This window comes from Anopheles coustani, chromosome 2, assembly GCF_943734705.1.
Source record: "Anopheles coustani chromosome 2, idAnoCousDA_361_x.2, whole genome shotgun sequence".
In the NCBI taxonomy this organism is placed as follows: Eukaryota; Metazoa; Arthropoda; class Insecta; order Diptera; family Culicidae; genus Anopheles; species Anopheles coustani.
Window position 1 is genome coordinate 61550271 of NC_071289.1, and position 26527 is coordinate 61576797.

The following is a 26527-nucleotide window of genomic DNA, read 5'->3' on the forward strand; positions in this document are numbered from 1 at the left end:
TGAAACAATAAACATGCTATAAAGTACTGATTATGATTTGCAATCGTCAAAACATCCACGTAACGAGCCAGCCAGGTCCTAAGAGCGATGAGGCATGCCTGCCGTTTGAATGCAGTATTCATTAATTCCGCGTAAACCAAACAAGAGCAAAACAGCACCGACCAGAAAAGCGCCACGGAAAACAACGGCACGCGAAAAGCTCGAAGCGATATAATCTTTCTTCACTACTCCCGTCGGGAAATTGCTTTCATTGCCCATAACTTCTGCTCGCAACGGTGCGTTATACGAGCGTGACGGCGACCATGGAAAGCGCCCATCAAACGACGGAGCAATTACTCCACCGCAGGAAGTCCAAAGGCGTCAGTTGCAGGAACTCGCTCCCATCCCTCTCGATGGAGGAAAGCAACGAGTGCGTCGTGGAAAATCAGCACGCAACCATGCGGGAGAAGTTCTTCCATGCATTTTTTTCTGTTTTGCCTTTCCTTACCAAAGCTCAAAGGCTAAGCCCGTTCGTAGTTACGGCGACACCGGAGCGGAATCAGAAAACACTTTCCCACCCGCGTCAGCACGCTCATTTGTGAAAGTGTTTTTAGGATATTTTTATTACACACTTTACCGCTGATGTGTGAGACTGCATGTTTTATTCTCGACCATCAGCGGGTTTGCTCAACAGCTTGGAATAATTTTCACCGCCCTTTCCTTCTCGCTCTTTTTCTTTCATCCTTCGCACGCAGGGTCTGTCCGTGTCGCTGTTCTACTGCTTCCTGAACTCGGAGGTCCGTCTGGCGCTGCGCCACCGGTTGGAGCGCTGGCGGGACGAGCGCAACATTCGCCTAGGTCAGGTCCGCCAGCGAAGTCGACGGTAAGTAGGACGGGTGTAGGACGAGCGGTACGAGTGCGAACGCGGTGACATTAAGTGTTACATCCTGCAGCCGAGGTCGAGCAGGTCGCCCTCCTTTTCGCACTGTTGGATCCCTTTGTTCGTTAATGGATCAACTTATCCTTTTTCGGACCACGTTGAATATTCTCCATTGCGTTTTTATGTGTATTTATAGACAGTTTTTTAATTGATATGGACTGTTAGCCTTTCCTTGGTGGTGAACGATTTTCTCATGTTAAATCCTGAACCACAACGAGCCACAGTTAATCAACACTTGGTTGACATAATAATTTTTCACTCATTTCTTCAGCTGCTGCCACCATCGTGCGTATTGTTGGTGGTGGAAACTCATTTTTAACCCTTAAGGTGCATTTAATTCTAGAGAGCTTTATGTGGGATTTAAACTTAATTCTACCACAAATTTTTACCGTTTTCTTTTTTTACGAAACTGACGTTCTTTTTCATACTTTGTCTAATTTTCTTAAATGTTTCACTTTTTTATATTAAAGAAAAGTATAATAGATATTGTTGCCTGCTAAAACTTGTAGCCTACAAGTATCACATTATAATTTATATAATTGTTTTGATGCTTTATTTTTGTAGTCAATGTGTTTTGTAAAAGCCCGGTTGACAGAAATTGTATTTTTTGCTGCTATCATGTGGTTACAGCAAGAGTTCCAGCAATCTGCCATGGAAAAAATTGTTATAACTACATGACAGCTGCAAAATATTTAAATTTTTGTCAACCGGGTGATATATCATCCAATGTATGCTTGTTCTTCTGAGTTTTTTCTTATCGTTTTAAGATTTATTTAATTTATTATAAATTGAGTTTTACTATAATCCGTCGAAAAAACATGAAATTTTTCTGTTGTTTTTTTTTACTTTTTCTTTCGTTAGTTAGTTTCGAATATTAAAAAAAAATCATGACATTCAAAATGCAAATTCAAATTATGCAGGACAACCTACTTTTACTTAAATTTCATATAAACACTAAACAACGCAAATGCACAACACATTTAAGGGATAGCCGGTTCGCTCTTTTGTACCCGTTGTCACTAAAATTGCTAACGAACGCGCTTGCCAAGGATCGTATGTAGTATCAACTACGTTTGCCAGCATCCCGTTACCTCCACTCTGGCTTCCTCCTGAACGGCTGCGACGACATGTGGTGCTGCTGAGTGTGCATTCCTTCGCACCTCTTTGCCTTGTACAACTCCGCCATCCCATCCTTTCTCTCCATCGACCTTGGCTTCACTTTTCAGTCTCATTTACGTTTATGGCTTTTCACGAAACAAAGGCGGCAATGAAAGTGAAGCACACCCACGAGAACGTGGTTGAAGGTTTCTCTTTCTCGCTTCATCTCAGCACTCCAACGGTTCTCGTGGTCGAGGATGCGAGATGGTGCGTTATTCCGGTGCATAATCGGGCTTTATGTATGATTGCCATTGCCCCCAACACCAGAGCCCCGCCCGCATCGTTATGCGCTTCATCGCCGCTTTTGCACTCGCTGATAAATCAAGTTAATGCTCCCGGGGATCCATTTGCTTTTGACAGCAGCCGTACACTCATAAATATGGCCGCACAACAATTGCCACTCGGGTTTGGGAGCCCGGGAAGACCGTCGGCGCTTTTCTGCGCCGTACTGCGCGTTTGTGTTTCCGTGCTGCTTTGATTTCCTTTCAATGGTTTTCCATTTTTTTTCCTAGCTTTTTTCCTTCCATTTCTCTTTCATCTGGCTTCCGAACGGTGTAGGAATCATATTCTTTTTTTTTTTTTTGTTTGCACTTTAATTTCATTATCTGTACTACCGCCAATTTGTCTCATCGGTTTAAAGCTCCCATAAATAATGCCAATCCTCCGAATCCATTTTTCACCCACTGGTACCAAGTGGAAGAGAAATGTTTCGCACTGGTATAATACATTTGCGAATAAAGGAAACAAGTGCTCCAAAGGGAAAGGAAATACTCCCACCGGCACAAAAATTGTTTAAAAGGCGCGATCGCAACTGAATGGAACTTTAAAATCAAGCCTGCATTTTTTCTATGATTTTATACCGTTTCTCATCTTAAACCACTGGAGAGTTGGCAACGAATCTACCCACTTTAAAACGGTGTTCACTGTAGGAAATAGAACACTGTCCATATTGTTAAAACTCCCAACTAAACCCTGGAAGCCCTCCCTTTTAAAAAAAAGGCAGCTTTGATACTCGATATTGCAACTTCCGGAGTGAAAAACGGACGTCGTTTAATCCTTGCCAACGAATTGCATCTCTCCTTGGTAAATTTTCCTTCACATCTTAGAGGAAAATTGTCTACACAGAGTAGAAATATTGCGAAAAACTGGATAAAAATAGGAGAAAATTGAACAACAGTGCCCAATAGCTTAGCTTTATGTTTCATCCTTCTTTCGAAAAGCGGGTTTTTCAATCAGTACACCACTATCGCACACTAACATCCGACACGCCTGCTGGTAAGCCCAATTTCTGCACCCCCACCCTTCTCGGGCTTATCGGAGTACATATTTTATTTTGTCCATATTTCAGGGTTTTCTAGCGCTTGCTTTTTACGGCTTTCTCTGGCTCCCGGAAAATGTGGTCAATGGTGTGCGACGGCATTGTGTAAAATATTATCCCTGCACCGACGCTGCCACTTAGCTGCCCCCCTCTCCCCGATAGGAAACTGGGTGCCCTACTAAGGCTTCTGCCTCTTTGCTATACTTACGTTTTACTTTCGCTGGCAAGCCGCTTCTTTCGTTCGTCCACTGCCAGTATAAGCAGCTGAGCTTATTATCCTTAAATCATGTTTCAATTTCGATCGAACATCAATTGGCCGATTTCACTTCCGGCCCGTTTCTTCCTTTTTACGTTGGTCCATGCGCACAAATATATGTTGGGAAATAGTCTCTGCTCAAAATTCTTCTTTAAAACATACATATGGAATTTATAGCATTGCAGTTCAAAAAAAAAATTTTGCGAACCTGATGTAAAAATTCAATTTAAATACCTATAAATGCATTTCCTTAAACGTCAAATGCATTGCAAAGTGGGTTACGCTTGCATTATGTTATCTTTAAACTCATTTCCGCCTTCCCGTCAAGGGTTGTGCTGTTGACGGTTCTTGAGCTCAACGTTACTGGAACGGAACCATTTGTCCACCTTCTTTCAAGCTTTCCCTTTGAATGCACTTTCCTCTTACCCGTCCGCTACACTTCAACGATCAGCGAATGACAGTTTCACCACTTCGTGTCTTTCGAATTTCCGGCTCAACCTGTTCTTCCTCAATGCCGCGGTCCTTGCAACTCAAAAACCACTTTCCCACCCACATTATGACGATGGTAATGAGGCTAAGAAAATGCGCTTCAGGAAAACACATTTCCACACCATTTCAACCGATCCGACAATAAACGGCAACAACTGTCCTCCATTTCGCCATTAGCGACACTGTTACTAATCTAACCGCTTCCAGCTCTCATTCTCTTAACCTTCCTCTTTCTCTTTCTCGCCATTTCTTCTCTTCCGCCATGCACCCGCCTACCCTCCTGTGTGCCTTTTCCTCACGTGGCGTGTGTATGTGTGTACTCTGTGTGTGTGTGTTGCATGCGATGCATCTGTTCAATGTGCTTTTCCGAAACCGGGAAACCGACCGACCAGCAGCTTCACCAACTCCGGCTACAATCAGTCAAAAGAATGCTCACCACGCTCCCGGACGGAAAGCTTCCGGTAAGTTCGCTTCCTTCTTCACAATGGAATCATCGTTTCGGTTTTATTTATCTTCGCTGACTTTTTCTGTAAAGGCTTTGATTTTCTATTCTACTCATGCTGAAATGATACGCTGGGAGTTGATTGTTTACACTTCACAATAATGCTGCAATATACACAAATCAATCAAACAGTACTTGGACAATTTTGGAGTGACTTACATCGATTAAAAATCATAAACTAGGTTTAAAGCAGGATGGACTTTCATTTGTAAAAATAAATGAATGTTTTAAACATAAACCATATAGGGTAAGTGCTCCTATAGTGATGCTAGTACCAATAGTGGATGTAGTGGAATAAAATTCTAGCTCCACGACGAAATAAATACAATGGAGATATTTTTTCTTCTATGAAATGTTCTTTGATCATCTGCGGAGTATTCAAAAGTTAAATCTTCTCGTTCCATAATAAATTAAAACTTCAAAATTAATATTTTCCCAACCGGTTGTACTAATATGCTGGATTTAATAATAATTAAACAGGATTTCCATGATTTCCTTAAGGCTACAAATCACTGCAAAATGCATTGGTTTACGGTAAAAATAGATGTTTTCGTGAAGAAAAGTCGTGTTTCGATCATAATTGGTACAAATATGAAAATAATTGTGTTCTTAACACTTATAAACTACATCATATTGTTAGTTACATTACTTAGTGCACCACTATTGGTACAGGGCAACGGTAACGGTAATATATTCGTCCATTATAAAAATAAGTACTTAAAAATGCTCGTTGATGTTGTTAAACAGGAACTTTTTAAAGTTAAGATCTTGAAAGTAGTCTACTTAAAATATTTATTACGGGAGCAGTACGTGTTCTTCACGAACGACGCCAGTGAACCTAGCGCCGGCTGAAAGTACTCGAGATAACATGCATCGATTAAACTCTCTCCATCCTAGCCCCCTCTTCCACCTTTCGTGAAAATACATCATCAGATGGTTTTCCTCTCTTTTCCACTGTTAGCGTCTAAGGCTACGGTTACGGTTTGTTAACGGAACGAGATGTGAAAATTTACGATAATTATGAAATTTAATATTCCCTTCACTTGCACTTCCCCACGAAGTCATCATTCCCGTACGAGTTCCCTGGCAAGGCTCATAAACAACGGCATACGTGGAATGGTCGGAACACGGGCTGCCTAAGCCACCATTTTGTACCCCGTTGAAAATAGAATATGCTTTTCCATCGCAACCCGTAACGAGTTGCGGAGAAGAAATTTTCAATTTAACACATATAACGATCAATGAATGGTCGTCGGCGCCAACGAGAACAACGAAAACCAAACACTTATACCCGCTTCGAGTACGCCCAAATACTTTGAGAACATCTTAGCGGTATTTTTGCACACTCGACATAAAACTCTCCTCCATTATGGTGGTCGTTTAAGGCAGACGAACAATAAAAAAATAAAATAAAAATTCTCAATGGCAACGACACGTGCGTTAAAGAGGAGGATGAAACCCCGGATGCCCCATTGTGACCGTATAGTGGCGCAATTATGCCACAAATTGCGCCACTACATAAATATTACATAATACATAAATATTAGTTGCTCATTTCTTGCTGCCGATACTAGCGAAGGGATTTAATAAGAGGGACACAAAAAAACCAAACGATGACCACATTTCGTTTCCCTTCCAGCAACGAGGTTTTCGGTGAACATTTCGTGATTTTTCTTTCACTTTCTAATGTGCAGAAAAAAAAATGCTTCCATAAAACTTCGGCGTGTGATGGATGGTTGATGGTCCTACAAAAAATATTTTACGACTCCACTGACAGCTGGTAGTTTTTTTTTTTACTAGAAACTTCCTTCTTTTTATGCATACTTTTAGCACTGGCCATCATGGGCTGTCATAAAGTCGACGAATTGTGCCGCGGTTTTGCTAGCAAATCCAAGCAAAACCGTCGACGATATCGAATCCTTACAGACCGAAATAAACATGTCTACTGGAGGGAAAAAAACTTTTCATAAGAACTTTGTTCGAGTGCGCAAGAAATGTGGATCATTTTGATCACCGGTCATTAGTACAAGAACAAATCTACCAGTAACTTATTTTCTTCTGCACTGCAATAAGGATGCGTAACGTGGGAATCAACCAGGTTATTAAAAAAAGATCCGAAATCAATCAAACGAAAGACTTTTTCTGTTAGCATAAATGTATCTCGCGTCACGACGCTAAAATTTTGCTTTGTTTGTTAACGCGTACTATTTCTTCTTGCCTGGATGACATGACGTTCGTACGATTTTATTCTTAAAGTTCCTGTAAATGTTGGACTGTGACAATGTTTTGCATGCGGATCATTTATCTGAAAAAAGCGACTTGGAATCTACATCCGAAGACGGTATCATAAAAAGCGAAAGAAATATAATCAAAATCTTCTTGACCTAAGTAAATGCGATGTAGTAAAATATAGCCCTTACATATTCTAACTTGGTCCAGGTGTCGCGTATGTATCCAATACATTGTGGCCAATTTCACATTATGGTAAATACGTTTGATTTATTGATTGTGCTTTTCTTGATCCGGTAACATGCACAGTAATGTTCGTCTTGTAATAAAATTCACATAGGCTGCCATGGCGCGAATCTGCAGAAAGAATTTACTGAAATATTAATAAACACTAATATGTTCGGTAATGTTGCGCTTCGGACTAAGTCTGGCAAGCAGAGCAACTCTTACAGCGGAAATCATATGATCATCGTAGTCATACTCATCGTCATCATCACTCGACACCATGCTTTCATCCATGGTTTCTTCAATGCTTGCATCTTCGACGTCCCAACCGTTGTTTGGAATGGTCCTTGTATCCATTGCTTCTTCGTCTTGCGACAAGATAGATTCCGCCTCGTCAGTCGATTGTTGACCAGTATCCTCATCTTCCATTTCAAACGACGCAATGTAAACGTTATCCTGCTGGTGATCTGATAAGTCCGCCTCGCCAGTCGATCGTTGATCAATATCCTCATCATCCTCAAACTGCGAAAAGTAAACATTATTACATTCGATTCATTCGTCTATGAAGTTTCCCTTTTCTTTTAAACCTACTGAATGGTCCGAAAGGGGGTGCTCCTCGACTGACATCGTTTCCCATGCATCTTCTTCTTCTTCCACGGAACCTACTGAATCCTCCGAATCCGCAAAAGAGTCGTTCGCTTCCGAATCTGTCACCATCTGTCTGGTTCGACACAGGGGACAACTATTATCCTGTGATAGCCACAAGTCGATGCATGGCCGATGAAATGAGTGCGTACAGCGAAGGTACGATGGGTTTGTCACAATCTGCTCCAAACAAATCGGACATTCGGGGCTGGAAAACGAATATTGGTAAAATTATTATCCTTCAGCTACAACTGCATTTATAGTTGAACTTTTCGAAGTAGGCGTAAGTGCCCTTGCCTTTTCGTCGCCATCGACATCACCACCGTTTCCGCAACTCTGTCCAAGTGCAACCCACAATGGATAAATACACACAAATATATGTTCGCCGGTTGCTACGTCGTACTCGTTTGCTTTTACGCAGAAACATTGCATTCAAATATAATTCAAATAGAGTTAGGCTTCAGTTAGCTACTTACTTCCATTTATTGCCATTTCTATAATACGATCGTTTGTTCTTTAGTCATACGAATGAATATAATATGCAAAGTAAAAGCAACGAATATTAGGATACAGGATTGTTCGCTTCTAGCTACTTTTATCAGTCTGAAATTTCCTTTCGTGAAAACAATTGCTTTCTAAGTAGGATTTGATTGATTGCCAACCAACAACCGTTTCATCACGAAGTGCAAAACTATTTCCATTTGTTTATTTTGAAGCGAAGAAAAGTTGCCGATTAAATTAGGCAAACTGTGTACTGATATAGAAGCAAAAAGTGTGTTTTTTTGCAGAAAAACCCATCATTTTCGCTTGTTGGTGTTCCAATTCGCGGACGTGTACTTTTGGATCTTTGCTACCAATGGTTTGAGGCTAGCAATTTTCGTAAACAAATTTTACCACTTTACCCACCCCTTAATAGGTGCTGTCTGATTTCCAGTTTTCACGCGCCACCCATCGCCACCCGCACGAAGGGTTGAAAATGGTTCGCGTTCCCCGACTTGCCTGCTGACTTGCCCGAATTCTCGTAAACAAGTCATTAACATAAAATGATAATATCCGGTCAAAAGGGCTACGACAAACCAAAAGCCACACCCTCACACACACACACACGCACGGTCCGTGCCACTTGGAACCAGCAGCAATGAGGTTGGCAAAGTTTGAGCATCCCCCAGCTTCCCCAGGGCACCCGGTGCAATTAGCCGCACCGATGGAGAAACCGTTGAACTTCATCCCGGGCCTACATCCCCGTGCTATTTGTGCGCCACCCTTCGGCAGCTTGTCTCGGCATGCTGGTTGGTCTGTGGTTTTCCACGAAAAGCAGCCGCCCTTTCTACGGACGCGCTCCGTTTCCGACCATTCTCTCCTCGGTTGAGGCATTCGTAGCCGTCGGTCCGTGGAAATTGCTCGGACATCACCCGATAATGTGGCCCGGGCAATCAAAGTCAGTTCCGCACTTTGATCGGGCCAGCTTTTGGATGACTCTACCAAGTGGTCTGCGCTTGGGTGTACTTTCTGATGGAGGCCCGTCCGGTTTGCGTCGCACAGGCTGTAATTTATGAAACCGCCGTATAATGAATTGATTTAGGCTTCCCGCTCTAATGGTATTTGAAACGTGGGCGAGGTTTTGGGGCTGAGGTCCAACATATTGTGGGAGGGGAGGTACATTGACGTTGAGGTTTGCTTTCCATTATCTGTGTTGACGAGGTTGTGTTTCGATGTAAGCAGCAGTCATTAAATATTTTCCTAGTTTCTTTGCATATTCTTCAGGTGTTTCTTTCTTTCGAACGGTTTTTTTTTTGAAAATTTGAAAATAATTGGTTAGAAAATGCTACTCATTGTAGCCTAATGATTTTTACAATACAATTACGTGCAGTAAACAAGAAACAAATATGAATGGAAAACTATTTTTCGAGCTTTCAAAAGTGTATCCATTTTCTCACATTTTTTCCTTCTCTGTGCACACAAACTTAAAGCTTGGGTCATCCACAAGCTGAAAGATAACGTTTAAACATTTCCTTAATGGAAAGGAAAATTTGCATTTTTACCATCCCATGCTCTCCGAAGGCAGGATTACCTACTTTTCTTCGTCAGAAAAACACAAAAGTAGGTCACGGAAGTCCTTCTCGCTTCCGGGCGCGCGTTGACAAATTGAGCGTTCGCAGTTGGCCTTCCTGGAGAACTTTTGACACGAGCTGAGGTAGCAACAAAAAAAAATACATATAGTAACCTCCCGTGGCACAAGTCGCTCGGAAGCTACGTAACTTAAATTAATCTCTACCCATCCAGCTCGACATTTCGCTAAGCTTCCGTTCCGGTAGACTTTAATCCAGTTTCTGCTCACTCACGACTGAACTGGATCGTACTCGGTGGATGGTAAGGGATGGTTCCTGTCATTTCCACTTTATTGCATGCGCGCCTGCATGGGGTAATTTAAGGTTAATCAAGACTAATTTGAATTATTTTAAGAGGAATTTAATTTCGTAGCACATACGGTGCGGTATAAATCAACTGAACTGGCTTTTCCTTTTTCTACATTTTATAGATGAATGACTTGGCTTTAAGTCTGTTTTTTTCTCTCACATGAAATGAACTCTTCACACTTCACTTCACTGATTCAATGAAATGAAATAAAAGTTATCGAAAGCTTCGATTTTGCCACATCGATAGAAAATGTCCAAGCCATTTTTCACACCCTAGATTGATCGTTAAATAACTCAAACGATAGTACCGATCTTCAACCTACCTCAAACCGAGCTGAGATATGGTAGATAAGCGTCCATAATTTTTCATGAAAAAAAAGAGAAGAGAAAAAGGAAAACAACTTTTTCGACCATTCTATCAGGCGTCCTGTAAAGCATTCCGAAAGACAACGATGTGAAAACCAAAGATGAGAAAATGACTTGTACTCGACCCGATGGGATTTGGATCGATCGATCACCCTTACCCCCCTAGGGATTTTCCTGCTTCCTGCTCCATATGAAAACCTTTGTGTGTACGTTGCCACGTGTTTCTAATTGATTTCGTCCGTCTGGCGCAACCGAACTTCGTTGACTTCGTAGACCATAGTTTCACCGTAAGGGGTGTCATTTTGTCCTGATTTTGTTTTTGCTTCTTCTTTTCTTTCTTCCCTTCGTGCCGTCTTTTCTGTTCTCCTCGTTCCAGGCCGCTGACATACAGCAAGCGGGAATCGTGCGCGTCGTCGGCCACCACGACCACCCTGCTCGGTCCGCACACCTACCCGAGCGCGATGCGAGGCTCGAACGGTGCCCTGCACATGCAATCGATAGCACCCCGTGCGATCAGCCCTCTGATGCAGGTTAGTGGGAAACAGGGAGGGTAGAATAATCCTCCAAGGCAAGGGGACAAATCTATTACAAGCTAGATTTCACCACCGGATTGTATGTTGTAATGTTAACGATACGCAGGCCGACGAATTGTTTTAACTCACATCGCTATTTCCATTCCCAGAAAACACACCTGCAAATGCATTGATGATTATGTTTTACAACTTTTCACATTAAATTGCCTTAGTTTTATCTCATCCACGAAAGCGATCATTTCAGCAGGCGGTCATTTATTTATTTTATTTATTCTTTTCGCTTTCTCACATTGTAGAACTACATGCTTCTAACTGTTAGTTTACATTTTTTTATTCCACACACAGGGTCTAGATGAAAACTCCGTCTAAGCTGACCGTATCCAACCGCCGTCATCGTCACAACGGACACCACCACCACCGTTAAGCGTACTTTTCGAATTGGCCTTTTCGTGTGATACATCCGACTGCACTCCGTTGAAGTTGACATGGGTGACGGTGCAAGGAACAGAAAGGAGACGCGGGTGCATATCTAGAAAGAACGAGTTTCTTTTTCGCAGACGATACTGATATCCACTTGTTTACGTCACTTAAATCCGTCTAGGTCTAACTGAGAAGAGAAAAAGAATAAACATAAATGCATAGACTATGCTATCGCATCGAAAGATGCGCCATAATAACTACAAACAAGGAGAACAGTTTAAAGAAATAAAAAAACAAGAGCATCTGATTGAGGACAATTTGAATGTTACCAGAAAAACAAGCGTTGTTGAAAAATAAAAATAACGAGAAGACTAATAGGAAGCAGCAAGTTTCGCTAAATGAGTAGATCCTTATGAAAAGATGTCTATGTTACTAGAAACGACCCCCCTTGGAAGGGAAGAACCGTGGGACAAGGCGGCTAGGATGAAACTGATCTCGTTTTTGTTTGTACGTCAACATCGTAACACGAAAGAAGTATAAAAAACAAAGAAAAGAAAAATCAAAACTTATATTGATGTGCAAAACTTACTATATGACAAAGCAAAATCGAAACCGATTGAGAAAACGGTTACTAATCGGTACACTTACATCTGTAGTACATTCTCTCTCACTCTCTCTCTACACACATACACACATATTGCGTATATATACTGTAGTTGATATCTCGTGAAGGATGTATTTTTTTCTCTTTTTTGAGTAAATAAAATGATTTAAAAACCAAATATTGTTTGGTCAGGCGTGCAAACATTTCGTTGATGACATTCCGTTTTGAAGAACATCGCAGGAACAGTTGATTAGGTTTAACGAGTAAAATCAAAGTACACATTGAGATCGGTACAATTACAATTTTAAACAGTTGTTTTTTGTCGTCGGTTCATTACTGAAGATTATTGAATAAACCAACTTACATGCTCTATGCTGGACGTATTGCTCCATCCTTTTCCGATTTGTTGCTCACTCGGATTTCAGGAATTAGGTCCCCACCTTCGTCCCCGGTGATCGGCTTCGAAAGTATCGAAAACAGAACTTTATTTTGGTGCGCATTGCTTCAGACAGACTCCGGAAGTAGATGGACTCCGCCACAAAGAAGCTCGCAGCCAATCCACCACCCCACAAAATGATCCAGACGGCAGGCTCAACATCTACGAGACTCACTGGGACGAACTTGCCACCACCACCAGAGCACGTGGGCTTTTTGGTGTACAGCTTTGCGTTCTCCCGATACTGAATGCCATGTTCATTGAGGCGAAAGAGGCTGAAAGAAAAATGGGGGTGGCTGTAGTTAAACAAAGGAACGACTTCAGAATTCCCAGCTTTTGTACCCAATCTTCACCATCTCCTTGTAGGAAGAGTTCTTCTGGATCGCATAGTACGGGTCGATCACCTGCAGGTACTGTATCTCCTGAAGGCCACACTTTTCGTCCTCCTGGTACGTTTCGCTGATCACCTTGTAGCCAACACCCTGCTCAACGTGGAACGCGTACAGACCCCGCCGGATCCGATCGACACCCTCCTCGAGCGGGATGAAGGCGTCCCGTCCGCCCGGCACGCGGATCTTCTGCTCGTACAGCGCTCTCCGAGTCCGCTCCGTGGCGTGCGTGAAGTAGTGCCGGTTGAACACTGTATCGTGCACGCCAAACTTGAGCCGGGAGGCGAGCAGATCATCCAACGATTGGATCCTCGTTGACGGGCTCTGTAGCAGGGCGACGATGTTGGCCGAGTAGCTGGCGTATAGGAACATCAGCACGGTGAACGTGAGCATTGTGATGGTGCGGGCCGAGCAACTCCGGGGCAGGACGGACGATCCCTGCTGGCAGGACGCACCGTACATCAGGAGCAGTGTGTCACGAAAGCTAGCCGTCAAGACGGACGCATCCGGTGGGCTGGGGGTCCAGCCGGTACCATCGGCCGCGACACGCCATTCCGCCCACAGTGTCACGAGCAACAACACCGCAGAGAGTACGATGACGGCGATAACGCAACCCCAAACGTGCTGCAAATACCGTTCGAAGAAAGAAAGCTGAGACTCAACTGCTACCAAGATGGCAAGAACTTGTGACTTCATAATCGTAAGCTCGAATTCCCAAATCGTCAACTATTCGATAGTGAACTCCATAGGCTACTGGTGTTGCCATCTCTACATGAAGTGAGGCGTTGTGAATTGATCTACAGTAGAAACTTTTGCATTATTTTTAGTGGGAGTTGGGTCACTCTAAATCCAAAGATCTTCTTTTCAGTTTGGCAACGGTTCCTCACTTCATGCTTTGAGGTTAAATGTTTATCGCCACGAGATCTCAACAGGCAGAAGAGGCATTTCAAAACCTATGGAATATGAATGGTTCTATACGCACAGCGACCAATCCGTCTTAGATTCATCTTGTACTGGGATCATATTCAATATCCGGACAAAACAAATCCTTCTTCATATTTTCTTCAAATCAGACTTAGCCAGCACAGGTCCAGCTGAAAATACATTCAAAACGAGCTTTCCTTTTGAGGTTACGATTATGTTACCACCATTTACAGTCCGGATATCCTTGGGACTTTGATTTGTGGTGTAACACTTGCATTGTCGAACGGCAAGATAAACACGTTCTCGGTGTAGGACAACTTTGGCGAGCGGAAGATAAACTTTGACCGCGTCTCCGACGTCATGGCGAGATACTCGATCACGGCGATACGATCGGTGGTGAAGAACAGCGGCGAGGCACCCAGGTCCGCCACGTCGTGCACCAGCTCCCCGATCATGCCGTCCCAGAGCCCGGTGGTCGCATTGTAGTAACCCCAGGAGGACACGCGCGTGTAGTTCACACCGGCTCCGAGGTATGCCACCAGACAGTTCGTCAGCAGGTAGTTCACCTTCGTTATCGTATCGATGTGCTTATTCCTGCGGAGACACAGAGAGAGGTATTCACTATGACTCACAGCAGTTCTACGATTGCGCATCATTTTCCTCGGCTACTTATAGTCCGTCAGGTGGTTCACCGTGTCCGGGTCGGTGATCACCATCGAGGCTCGTAAGGAATGTCCCAGCAGATTTTTCCTTCTGACCGATGTCACCGTCTTCTCGCGTAGGTCTATAAGCTCGGCTTTAGCTCCCGATTGGTCCCTTGTCCACAGGGCAAACTGCTCCGTAAGCAAATCAGCATCATTAGATACTTTGTAGACTGAGAATACATATGCATTCAGATTAGTTTTAGATTACTATATTTTGTGGAAAAACGAAATTAGAACCGAACACTATTCACTAAAAGTATATTCCATTTTTTATAGTTCTAAAAAAATGGTTCGTCAATTAAAGAATAAAGGGACAATTTAGTTTTAAATCTGTTATCCACTCAAAGCTACGCAACGTATAAGATTAATAAACAGAATCAGATAAAGTTGATACTAATAAAGAAACCTAATCAACTTGAGCGAACTTTTCTGAAGAGTCACAAAACACCCCTGTCCACGTGCGACACAAGTTGTTGAAAATTCAACCAAGCTGAAGCAACTGTGTAGGAAACTGTAAATCTGTAACTCACCCTGCACGAATCGCATTGCATTCAGTCCTTCATTAAGCGGCACGAAAACTTCACTGCTAACTAACAAGGGCAACGGTCTCAGGGCGTCCAGATAGGTCTCGAGGGAACCGTTGCCTCCGTTGAGTGCCCGAGAATCCAGCACCAGCCAGCGGTAGTTCAGATACAGTCTCCGCCCGGACCTGGCCAGTAACTTTTCCGTTCCATTGCAAGCGACATCCACCACAACCATCGTCTGATGTGCCGCGACATCCGCGTCCAGTGTGGCGAGCCAATGATCTACCTCATCGTCACCGTCGGCCAACGTCGGTTTCGTTTGTGGGACGAACTGCCAGAAGTGGCGTCCACTTCTTAGGCCAATTTGCGCCAAAGTTAGGCGTTGCCCTGGACTCGAACGGAAGGAACCCCAGAGTGTGTGTACTTAATTGGGGACCATTGTTTCAATCGGTTTGCTTACCTTCCGTCCAGCATCCGAGGAGTGCCGTTACCTTCAGCGGGGTTCCCATCAGCTCCAGCAGTGCACCGATGGGTTCGGCAAGTTTTCCATTAATCCCTTCCAGTTGGCTGGAAACCAACGTACTTGTGACGATGATAAGCAGCAGAATCAGCCACAATCGAGCTCGGCAAGGTTGCATCTATCCGTTCGACCCTTCGGATTTCTGTCGTAACTTAACTCCCGAGATCAAAGGCACACAGTGGTCGCAAGCGTACTCCGGTGGCGATATTTATAGTCGGAAATTCAATCACGCCGAGCAAACACAATTAAACTCCCCGATGACACTGATGATGGGACAGGGAAAGCTCTGATTCGCTCATGACACTAAGCTGGGGAGCATGAAAAGAGGGTTAACCTTTGATTGCGAAGCAATTGTCGGCCTTCCATCATGTGCATAAGTCATCCGGCGACCCTATGATCCGTGCACAATCAATCCCCGAGCCAAGTAAAGAGTGATGGGAGTTGGCCAAGACGAGGAGCAGCTTGTGTGTGCATACGATTATGGAATCATCTATCCTGGTCGGTGATACCCTCAGGACGTCGTTGTTATTTGCATGTGCGGTATGTTTGCGTCACGCGAGAAAGAAAACCCACGCCCAGACAGGAAGAGATTGAACTGGCACCGAACCAGGTCAAGATACACCCACGGAATGTCACGTGCGCGCAAGTCAATCAAATTAAAGATTCCAAAGTCAAACAACTACGGAACGGAAAGAGGTATCGATTTCTCTTGTCGATTCCATCGAGTTTTTACAACGACTACTACTAAACTAAAACGTGTCCGAGGAACATGCAGTAAAGTCTATGAACATTTTGAAAAAAGATATTCTTAACGAATTCAGAAAGGATTGAAAATGTCAAACAACCTCGTGGAAAAAAAAGTTATAAGCTAAACCAAACTCGCAATTATTTTGTAGTTTCTTTAGTGTAACGATTTTGTTCGCAGGTAACAAACAGACTTTTTGCGCAAAGATTAAATTGTTAATTTAATTTGAATTTTTTTAAAACACATCTGGTCGTAAACGGTAACATTACAAAATGGTAACATTTTTAGTATACAATACATGGTAGCTACATCTAACTACAAATAAAAGTTAAAAAAATAAGCTAAAAAGCTTCCAAAAACAGCTCTGCGTCTTCTTCTTCGATATCCCCGAGTGAAGGTTGCCAGCCCTGAGATGAAATAAAATATGTTAATACATTTAATGTATAGTTTTGGTTTTGTTGTTACTTACAAACATTTCTTGTTTTTTTTTTCTTGGCTGAATACTGTATACTACCATTCTCTGGTAGCAGACGCCCTCATCCTTCTTTGCTTCTATTTCCTGTACGTTATCAATCTCGTTTGCTTTTCTTCACCCAGCGCATCCACATTATCTGCAACGAAGCTGTCCAGATAGGAAATAACACATTCGTCCTCTACAGGCACCTTCTGTCATCTAAAACAACAAATGAAATCGATTATGCCCATGGCGTATGTTTTGAACATCCGTAACGAATCGCCACAAAGGCTCAAATATTGAAATATGTATGCTGCGATTGATTTATAGACTGTTTCGAAGGCAGCAAATTCCATTACATAGCCTTTTGCTGCCGTTCAACATGGTAAAACATCTGTTGTGTATATTTAGTACATGTAATGTTTTATCTTATTTACCAAAACCAAACGTTCTTTCTGTCCTGTAGCTGTTGAATTTGTTGCCTTTGGCTCGGCTCGTTGGTGAACTGTTGCCGGTAAGTAAATACCAATTAATAACAGAATTTACGAAGACTTCGTTGGACAGACACTTTGAAAGTAATTGTCTCATGTACTTCTCGTGATGCCTCAAATACTGAAGATGCTATTCGGCACCTGCCTTGTTAAAAAGTAAATAGCACCAAGAAAAAACAGTTCCAACATCAAATCATGTACAACTTGGCACTGAATGTATCAAATCGAATCCAGGTTTTAGACTTTCAAGAAAGATTCTAGAGAGGCTTCCAGCTTCAACAGCTCATACCTTAATTATTGCTTTAAATCCATTTTGAACATGTGGGTATCGGTGGTACGGTTAGTTTAGATATTTTTGAATTCCATAAATTTCATCACTTTTACCTGAATTTTCCTTTGTAGTTTTCGTTTTGAATTTTTAACAAACGAGGCTTCAATATACATACTTTCCCATTCATGTTGTTGCGCATCGGGTCGTTCATTGTGAGCTGCGCTTCAAAAAGAGTTAAATTTCATAGTTTTTATTTCAAATAACTCGTCGTTAGCATAAACACGTCGTTCATACACGTAAGAGGTTTAAAAAAACAGCGATCTCTACTTATTTGAAAATACGAATGAAACAGTGACAGTTTAAATGTTTTCAACAGCGTGCTAAATCATGTTGAATGGAGACGACAACAGCAGTTCGTAGTTGTCTACCTAACCTAACAACCATCATCGAAGTTATACAACTTACGTCCATCGTGCCTGACCCCATTATGTGGGTTTGATTGAGCCAGATTAATATTCAATTAAATTGTTATAGCCGGCAGATATGGAAATGATCCATTTCCGAACATATTCATGCCCACATCATTCTATTCTCAGGATGGTCATAAAATGTAGGGATGGAGAAAAACGAAAAAAAGGGAAAAGGAGTTCCGACGCAGAACACACACACAGCATATGGGGAAATGATGCGTAACCTGTTGGTCGGTAGCAACGAATGCCATAAAATCTAACCAACACCTCGATACCCGTACACATTGCACGTTGCGCCACGTGTGTGTGTTTGTCTGCCCGTAGGTGTGCATATTCATCAACATTAATAGCTAACGGTCAATTTACTGGAATCGTACTCTGGGTGCAGGACCCCCACTGATCCTCACCGAAGGGTATGCAATGCATGAAGGTATCCCAGGGCTGAATTATTTTTCCCATGAAAAACCACGGATGCGGGAGTGGGTGTAGCCGATTGGGGCGAAAGCGAAGGCGGGGTAGCGAAAGTTCACCAACAGGTAATACCCGACCCAGGTTAATACGCAAGAGCCATTCCTGATACGAATGGAACGGAACTTCCAAGGTTGCTACTTGTTGCTCGTTCGCTCCAAGCAAGTCGTACGTCCGTTGAGGTTCAGCATCCCTCGTGTATCATACGTGTACGGCAAAGTTAATCCAGTTCACTTGCCACCTTCACATACTCGCATACAGGGGACGTACAGGAACGTAACGATTGCAGAAATCCTTTACAATTGTCCATCATCATACATATTTGTACCGACTGCCCGGGACGAGCAAAAAAGACGGGTCGTTTCGGGAGAAGGGAAAACTTACAACGGTCGTTCCTTAACGTTGTGCCGGTTGCTATTTCCATGGTAACGAGTGAGCGGAAATCCGTAGGGCTTTACGCGTTCGAGGCCCCGATGCTACTTACCGGCTTCGGGTTCGATTGGCCTGTTTGTTGGAGCATACGATGCAAAGACGCATTCCTGCAGTGCATTATCGGGTACTATGAGAGCCTTTCGGCAACAAGCAGTTGACCCTGAAGTGCAGCTCACTTTTATCGAATCGCTCAAGTGAACAATGGAAGCGAAATGGCTGCAAACATCGTCGCCATGATACTTTTGTGCAGCGGCAAACCTAATTCCAGTGGTACGGGTGATCGATTAAGCAGTGCTAAAGGAACAATCATGCATTGTTACCTGAGATGTAGAATTCCTTAAGATATCTGAAAACACATTTGTTGATTTGCTGGACGAAGCACTGCAGAAAAATCCCTATGCGGTTTAATACTGCTTGTTGTATTGCATATTTAGTCAGATCAATTTTAATATGAAACTAAAATGTCGAAAAAGAAGGTTAATTATCTAAATAATATTAAGATATCCAAATCTTTGTAGGGCTAAGACTTATCATTATTGTAATCAACTTAAGAGCCAGTGGACACGTGAAAATGAATGTACTATCTAAACATTTTAAAACATTTAAGACATTTAAGAACGGCAATCAAATCGTTGCTGGTTTATTCTTTTTCATTGTTCATATTAAACACTTTGTTGATAGGCGCTTGCAACCCAAAACTTGAATTTAATAATAATATTCTTGAATAATAACAAAACTTGAATTTAATAAAAAATATTGGTTTCAAACCCCCTAAACCACGGTGGGAGGTTTAGCGGAAGTTGATATTCAAAAATGACCACAATTACTGCTTGTTTTTATAAAAAAAACTGCTTCATAGAATTTTGTTCATCACTTTGCGGTTATAAAGTTTTTTTAACACCTTTTAAATGTGCTTATTAGATCCATAATTGATAACGGGCAAATTTGTCTGATACTTTTATCTAGAATGAAAGAATCAATCCAATGAATTATTTTCAAGGGTAATACATTCTATCAAATATAAACAGGCAAACCATGTTGGCATTGGTCAAATTCACTACCGCAATCCTTTGAATTTGGTGATAAGAAGCGATGGCAATCGTGTGTGCCACATGAGACGGGTTTGCAAAACGTTTGAAGCAAGTAAAAAAATTTCGACCCGTTTTATTCCAAAACATATGCTGTAATTGATCTATAAAAATAAAGCGTTCAATTACAAGCGTTGACTTAAATTTGTGTGAGAAAATATTTAAAAAATAAATTAGGCGAGAGTATTTTAAAAAATCCATAAGAAACAAAACAAATAATCACCACATTAAAGAAGAGTACAAATGGAATTTATCCATTTAATTAATTTGTTAGTTATTTTGGAAGCCTTTTGGTACGGATTTTTTTTTAAACACATGTAATACATCTTTAGTGACACTACAAATAAAGTTATTAATGTTTTAATGTTTCAACAAAAACCAAATTGATAGTGATTAGATTGTAAACAAGGCTTACATTTAAATAATACTGTGCGTGACTTAATACAAAAACTGAATGTAACACATTTAAAAAAGTAAGACAAATATTGATAGTCAGATTGAATTAAACAAAATGAAAGTTGATGTGTCACGTACATATCTTAAAAGGTTTCCTAAACCTCACAGCTAATGGTTTAGTAATGCAAATAGGTGAAAGTGGCCACCCGGCTCAAAGCCTCTATAAAACATATTTACTGCTACTACTTTAGTAATGCAGTTAGAAAATCTCTATATCTATAAAAATGGATGTTTGTATGTTCGTGATGCTAAAACTCAAAATCGGCTGGACCAATCTTGATGACGTCTTCGTATGATTTGTTCCTTTTTACCCAAGGAAGGTTTAGGAAAAAAGAGAATTTGAAAATTCCTAAAGAAAAGCCGGAAAATGAGAAAATTCGGTAAAAACGGCTTTTTCCATATAAAAAATAAAAAAAAATTTACATCTTTAACGAAAATACAAAACGGCAGAACTTATTGTAACGAAATCTTTTGCCGATTTCTTCCTTTTGGTCATTTTAAGGTTTTAGAAAAATGAAAAGTTTGAAAGTTTTAAAGAACAAGCAAAAAAATCAGAAAAGTCGAAAAAAGGCTTTTTTTTCATAAAAGTAGTGTTCAAATTAATAATTTTGAAATACGAATCTTATCTTACATGCATTACCTACATCTTGAGTGAGATGAGATCAGCAAGTATCAAATGGGACGATACGTTAACTGCAATGAAACGCTATGGAGAATATTTTCTTTTGCAATTCATGAGCGAATTTCTACTGTTGTGCATCTCGCAGTTCATTTGGAGAATGGTCAAAGAGTGTATTTCAACCTAAAAAATGCAGTACAACGAGCCGAAACACAACCAGCAACAACTTTGACGAGATTTTTACCTGCGCCAGCGATCCTTTTGCAACAACATTGGTTTATTCAGAAATGCTTCGATATTACACATGGAATGCATCGTCAAAGAAATGGTTACGTAGAAAGCGAGGCCAACCAGTAGACGGACATCCAGTTGTGTTTTCAACTAATGCATTAGGACGAATATACACAATCCACCCAAAAAACGATGATTGCTTCTATCTTCGGTTGTTGTTGGTTAATGTACGCGGTCCAACATCGTTTGAGTCATTACGTACCGTAAATCGTATCGTGTGTTCAACTTTTCGAGAAGCATGCCAGCTGTTAGAATTATTGGAACATGATAATCAGTGGAATCAAACAATGGACGATGCCATAGCTGCTTCACATGCCACTGAAGTTCGTACACTTTTCGCGTTGATCATTTCGACATGTCAGCCTTCAAATCCACACTAACTATGGGAAACGTACAAAAATGACATCGCCGAAGACATTCTACATCGCATTGGAGTAACAACAGGAGATTTTACAAATGAACGATAAGATCTACAATGAAGCATAGGCGTTAATTGAAGATTTGTGTTTGCGTATGAGTGGCAAATTATTGACAGAAATTCATATGCCAGCGCCAAATCGCCAAATCCAAGATGTATCGAATTGTGAGTGCGCATACGACATAAAGGCGTTGGAACAACAAGTTCAAAGAAATGTCCCACTTTTGAACAAGCAGCAAAACGGTGGACTATACTTCCTGGATGCGCCCGGAGGAACTGGGAAAACATTCTTAATATCCTTGATTCTGGCGGCAATACGATCTCAAAATCGTATTGCGTTGGCTCTCGCATCTACGGGAATTGCTGCAACGCTACTGGAAGGTGGAAGAACGGCACACTCCGCACTAAAATTACCGTTAAACATGCAAGTCAGTGAAACTCCTGTTTGCAACATTTCAAAGCAATCAGCTATGGCCCAAGTATTGAAAAATTGTAAACTAATTGTGTGGGATGAGTGCACAATGGCTCACAAACGGTCCCTCAAAGCTCTTGACAGAACATTACAAGATCTGCGGAACAATAATGGTCGTTTTGGTGGCGCAACGGTACTGTTAGCAAGCGATTTTAGACAAACACTTCCCGTTATTCCAAAATCAACACCGGCAGATGAAGTAAATGCATGTTTCAAATCATCGTATTTGTGGCAATACGTAAAAACCATACGATTGACTATGAATATGCGAGTGCACTTGCAACAGGATAGAAGCGCAAGAGTTTTCTCCAAAGAGCTTCTAAGAATTGGAAACGGACAGATTCCGGTTAGTATATCCAGTGGATTAATATCAATTCCGACTTCCATTTGCCAATTCACTTGAACTAAAGAGGATCTCATAACTAATGTGTATCCAAATATCACCCAAAATTGACCTTAATGACCTCAACTGGACAATTCAAAACCGAATTCCGGGAGATTTGCGATCATACAAATCAATCGACCGTGTTGAAAATGAAGACGAAGCCGTGAATTATCCAGTGGAATTTCTGAATTTTTAGGATTTGCCTGGTATGCCGCCGCATGATTTGTAATTATTATGCTTCGAAACGTTTATGCGCCGAAACTTTGTAAAGCAACACGATTGATTGTGACGCAGCTTATGAACAATATCTTAGAGGCAAGAATTTTAAAAGGGGTTTATAAAGGGACCGAATGTTTAATTCCTAGAATTCCCTTGAGATCGAACGATATGCTATTTCAGTTCAAGCGAATTCAATTTCCAGTGTATCTTGCATTTGCGATGACAATCAACAAGTCACAAGGGCAGTCGCTGGAAGTGTGTGGCTTAAATCTAGAAATGCTTTGGTTTTCTCATGGCCAGCTATATGTTGGATGTGCACGCGTTGGAAAACCGGCATCATTGTACATTTACGCACCCGAACAAATGACTAAAAATGCAGTTCATCAAGGTGCGTTACAATAAAAGCAATAATAAAATGACAATAAAATGATTTCCAATATAATGAATTCAAATTTCTTCTCTATACAGTTTTTTAAAACAAAATTTAACATATCTCACAGGTAGTCAATTTCAAATTTTAGAATATCCAGAATTACTGCATAATTATTTGACGGGGCGAAGTTCGTCGGGTCAGCTTGTCATATAATAAAGAATGACTAAGCAATTGGTTTACTACAAATAGTTCTTAACGCCTTATATTCTAATCACGATACTTTGCAACAAGCCATTCCAAACATCCTCGAGAAAGAGTCCCCCTGACAATGAAACTCCTTCCGTACTGGCATTACTCAATTACCGGAGAAAATTGATCAATTGCATCAAACTAACAGTCTTCCAAGCGACAAGAAAGAGAACCACGATGGGTAATAATGGAAAAGGAACCCGCCAGCCGGGTGTTTTAATCTCGTAGAAAACGCTCACCGGACTTCGCTAATCGAATCGCTCGGCTGTCCATTACTGCTTTTCCCCCGGGCGAATTAAGTGCAATCGACGGTTCGGTGTGTGTGTGTGTGTGTGTGTGTGTGTGTGTGTGTGTGTGTGTGTGTCGGACAAAACTCAACGCATCCTTCGTTCGTCCTACAATCCGAGACACCGATTGACCAAAGAACTCCAATCTTCTCGGGCGGAGTGAGGTGGAGAAAAGATGGATGGCACCCGGAGCAGTGGATGGAAACCATCATCATTAGTACAATCCGAGGTTTGAATACGCGAACGCTGACGCAACCTAATGAGCTTCCTTTGCGCGCATGGGGTGTATTTGGGTCATAGCGCATCGCTCGTTGGTTCTGTTTCGCAACGGAAGATGAGTTTCCACCCATTCCTAAATTGGCCAGCGATAGCTCGCTATAGTGTCACTAATCAGTTTTCCTAGCTAAAATGAACCCGATCGGTTACGATTAGCCTCACTTGACTTACGGTTGCCGGACTGAGCGAAAGGTGAGTCGACAGGTAACACCGGTTTGCTTGGCTGTTAATAGGTTTCGGTTTAGTTAGTTTCCCCTGTTAGGTGTTTAGTGTGAGCGATAGGCTGGCCAATTTATCGTGGACATTGTGAACGGACGTCTTTTTTCCCAGCATGAGCATTACTAATTAGAACGAGGAAGGTTCATTCCTAAAGGCAACACTTTACACCCACGCGTGGACACAATATCAGTGCTCGTATACGAAAGTGCTCTTCGGGGCCGAGGCAACACGTTTGTTCCATCGCGAACCACCAAGGCGTAAAGGTGCAATTTCCCTTTCGTAGCAAGTTCGGGAAAATGGAAATTCCTTGTTTGGGTCGACCACGGGTAGGAGGCACTTTGCTAATTGTGCTGTTCGCGCTCGCCCTGCACGTCCACCCGAGTGACTCGACATTCCTGTGGACACGGTTCAGTCCACCCCAGTCTCCGATCTCGGGCGATCCACCGAACGGCTGGAGACCACCGTCGCTCGTGCCCGATGCCGTACTCCCTCCGCCAACGACAACCGGACTTGCGGGTGGCTCGAAGGAACCGCACGGAAATTCACAGGATTTACTTCGACTGCCCCGTGAGTAGCGCTCAAACTCCCAACACGCCAGGTGCAAGTCTGGTCCGGTTGGAAATTGTCATGCGAAAGGACGAATTCCCCGGACGGCGCCCAGCTACGTGGAAAATCATGTCCGGCACGCTACAAAGTGGTCACACTTTTCTCCTTCGTCCGTTCACAGAGATCCTGTGCGGGTATGCTGCGAGCGGACGTTGGCCAGCCTACCCCCCGTACCTGCAGGCGGCCATCGTTGACCTCGGCCGGCACGTGTTTGCCCTCGATGATCCCGGCGTGCGTCAGTACTGCGCCAAGTACATTCGGATTATGATCGTCCGCCGACCATGCTGTGCCTATCCAGGTGAGTCGAATGTTCCCTAGAATGGTGCCCGGAACACATGGGGAAGTTACGGGAGAAATGCAGAAAGTGACTCATTCATGCTATGTTTTCATTCATTCGAATATGACAATTCAATAAACCAAAGCAAGCTGTTTGATGAACAAATGATTTTTTTATGTTTATAGACACAATATGCAACTGATGACGCTCTTATTTATGTTGCTTTCTTTATTTTCCTTCTTCTTCTTCTACTTCTTTCATACACCACCCGCATTTCCCTACGATCATACAGTTTATCCTATCTACATAATGCCGGGACGTCGCACGACAACGGAATCTTCGGTCGACACGGACGTAGTGACCGGAATTACTAGCGTCCCGAATGAGGGAGACGAAATGCCGGGCGTTGGAGGTAGCGAGGAAGATGGCGGCGAAGCAGATGGTGACGAAGAAGATGGTGAAGAAGGTGGTGAAGAAGAAGATGGTGAAAAAGGTGGTGATGAAGGTGGTGCGGAAGATGGTGAAGAAGAGGGTGAAGAAGGTGGTGAAGAAAGTAGTGAAGTAGATGGTGAAGAAGAGGGTGAAGAAAATGGTGAAGAAGAGGGTGAAGAAAATGGTGGAGAAGGAGGTGAAGAAGGTGGTGAAGAAGAAGAAGGTGGAGAAGCTGGTGAAGAAGGGGGTGAAGAAGGTGGTGAAGAAGGTGGTGAAGAAGGTGGTGAAGAAGGAGCAGAAGAAGGAGGTGAAGAAGGTGGTGAAGAAGGAGGGGAAGAAGGCGGTGAAGCAGGTGGTGAAGAAGGAGGTGAAGAAGGAGGTGAAGAAGTAGGTGAAGAAGGAGGTGAAGAAGGTGGTGAAGAAGGCGGTGAAGAAGTAGGTGAAGAAGAAGGCGAAGAAGGAGGTGAAGAAGGTGGTGAAGAAGGTGGTGAAGAAGGAGTTGAAGAAGGAGGTGAAGAAGGTGGTGAAGAAGGGGGGGAGGAAGGTGGTGAAGAAGGTGGTGAAGAAGGCGTGGAGGAAGGAGGAGAAGAAGGTGGTGAAGAAGGAGGTGAAGAAGGGGGCGAAGGAGTAGCAGGTGGTGAAGAAGGAGCAGAAGAAGGTGGTGAAGAAGGCGGGGAGGAAGGAGGGGAAGCTGCAGAGGGTGGTGAAGTAGCAGGTGGTGAAGAAGCAGGTGGTGAAGAGGCAGGGGGTGAAGAAGCAGGTGGTGAAGAAGGGGGCGCAGAGGCAGGAGATGGTGGGGAGGAAGCAGCTGAGGAACAACCGGCTGGCGAAGAAATTGTGGAATCCTCTCGGCTGATAACGGACAAAACGGAAAAGTACGGTTCACGCCGTAGGCTATCTACAAGAAAACCTCGCACTACTCGCAACCCACGCCCGGTCCTCCAGCGCCAT

General features: G+C 42.6%; 3 protein-coding genes across 3 annotated transcripts in view; 1 reads left to right on the forward strand and 2 right to left on the reverse strand.

The window, feature by feature from the left end:
• LOC131264752 (diuretic hormone receptor-like) overlaps positions 1-12241 on the forward strand; it is a 32109-nt gene extending 19868 nt beyond the window's left edge. Inside the window, exons 11-14 of the mRNA XM_058267021.1 lie at positions 735-862; positions 4536-4601; positions 10901-11054; positions 11403-12241. Of these exons, the coding sequence (XP_058123004.1) occupies positions 735-862; positions 4536-4601; positions 10901-11054; positions 11403-11426 (372 nt within the window). The 3' untranslated portion in view covers positions 11427-12241. The remainder of the gene's footprint in view (positions 1-734; positions 863-4535; positions 4602-10900; positions 11055-11402) is intronic.
• A 268-nt stretch (positions 12242-12509) lies between these two features.
• Positions 12510-17750, reverse strand: LOC131264753 (ionotropic receptor 75a-like). The gene is made up of 6 exons (XM_058267022.1): positions 17715-17750; positions 15065-15389; positions 14500-14704; positions 14106-14424; positions 12860-13530; positions 12510-12792 (listed from the first exon to the last, which is right to left on the reverse strand). Exons 1-6 carry the CDS (start codon positions 17748-17750, stop codon positions 12510-12512), a joined length of 1839 nt encoding a protein of 612 aa, XP_058123005.1.
• Positions 17751-25446: 7696 nt separating this feature from the next.
• Positions 25447-26527, reverse strand: LOC131264754 (uncharacterized). Its single transcript, XM_058267023.1, has 2 exons — positions 26508-26527; positions 25447-26428 (listed from the first exon to the last, which is right to left on the reverse strand). The coding sequence occupies exons 1-2, from the start codon at positions 26525-26527 to the stop codon at positions 25447-25449; spliced, it is 1002 nt and encodes a 333-aa protein (XP_058123006.1).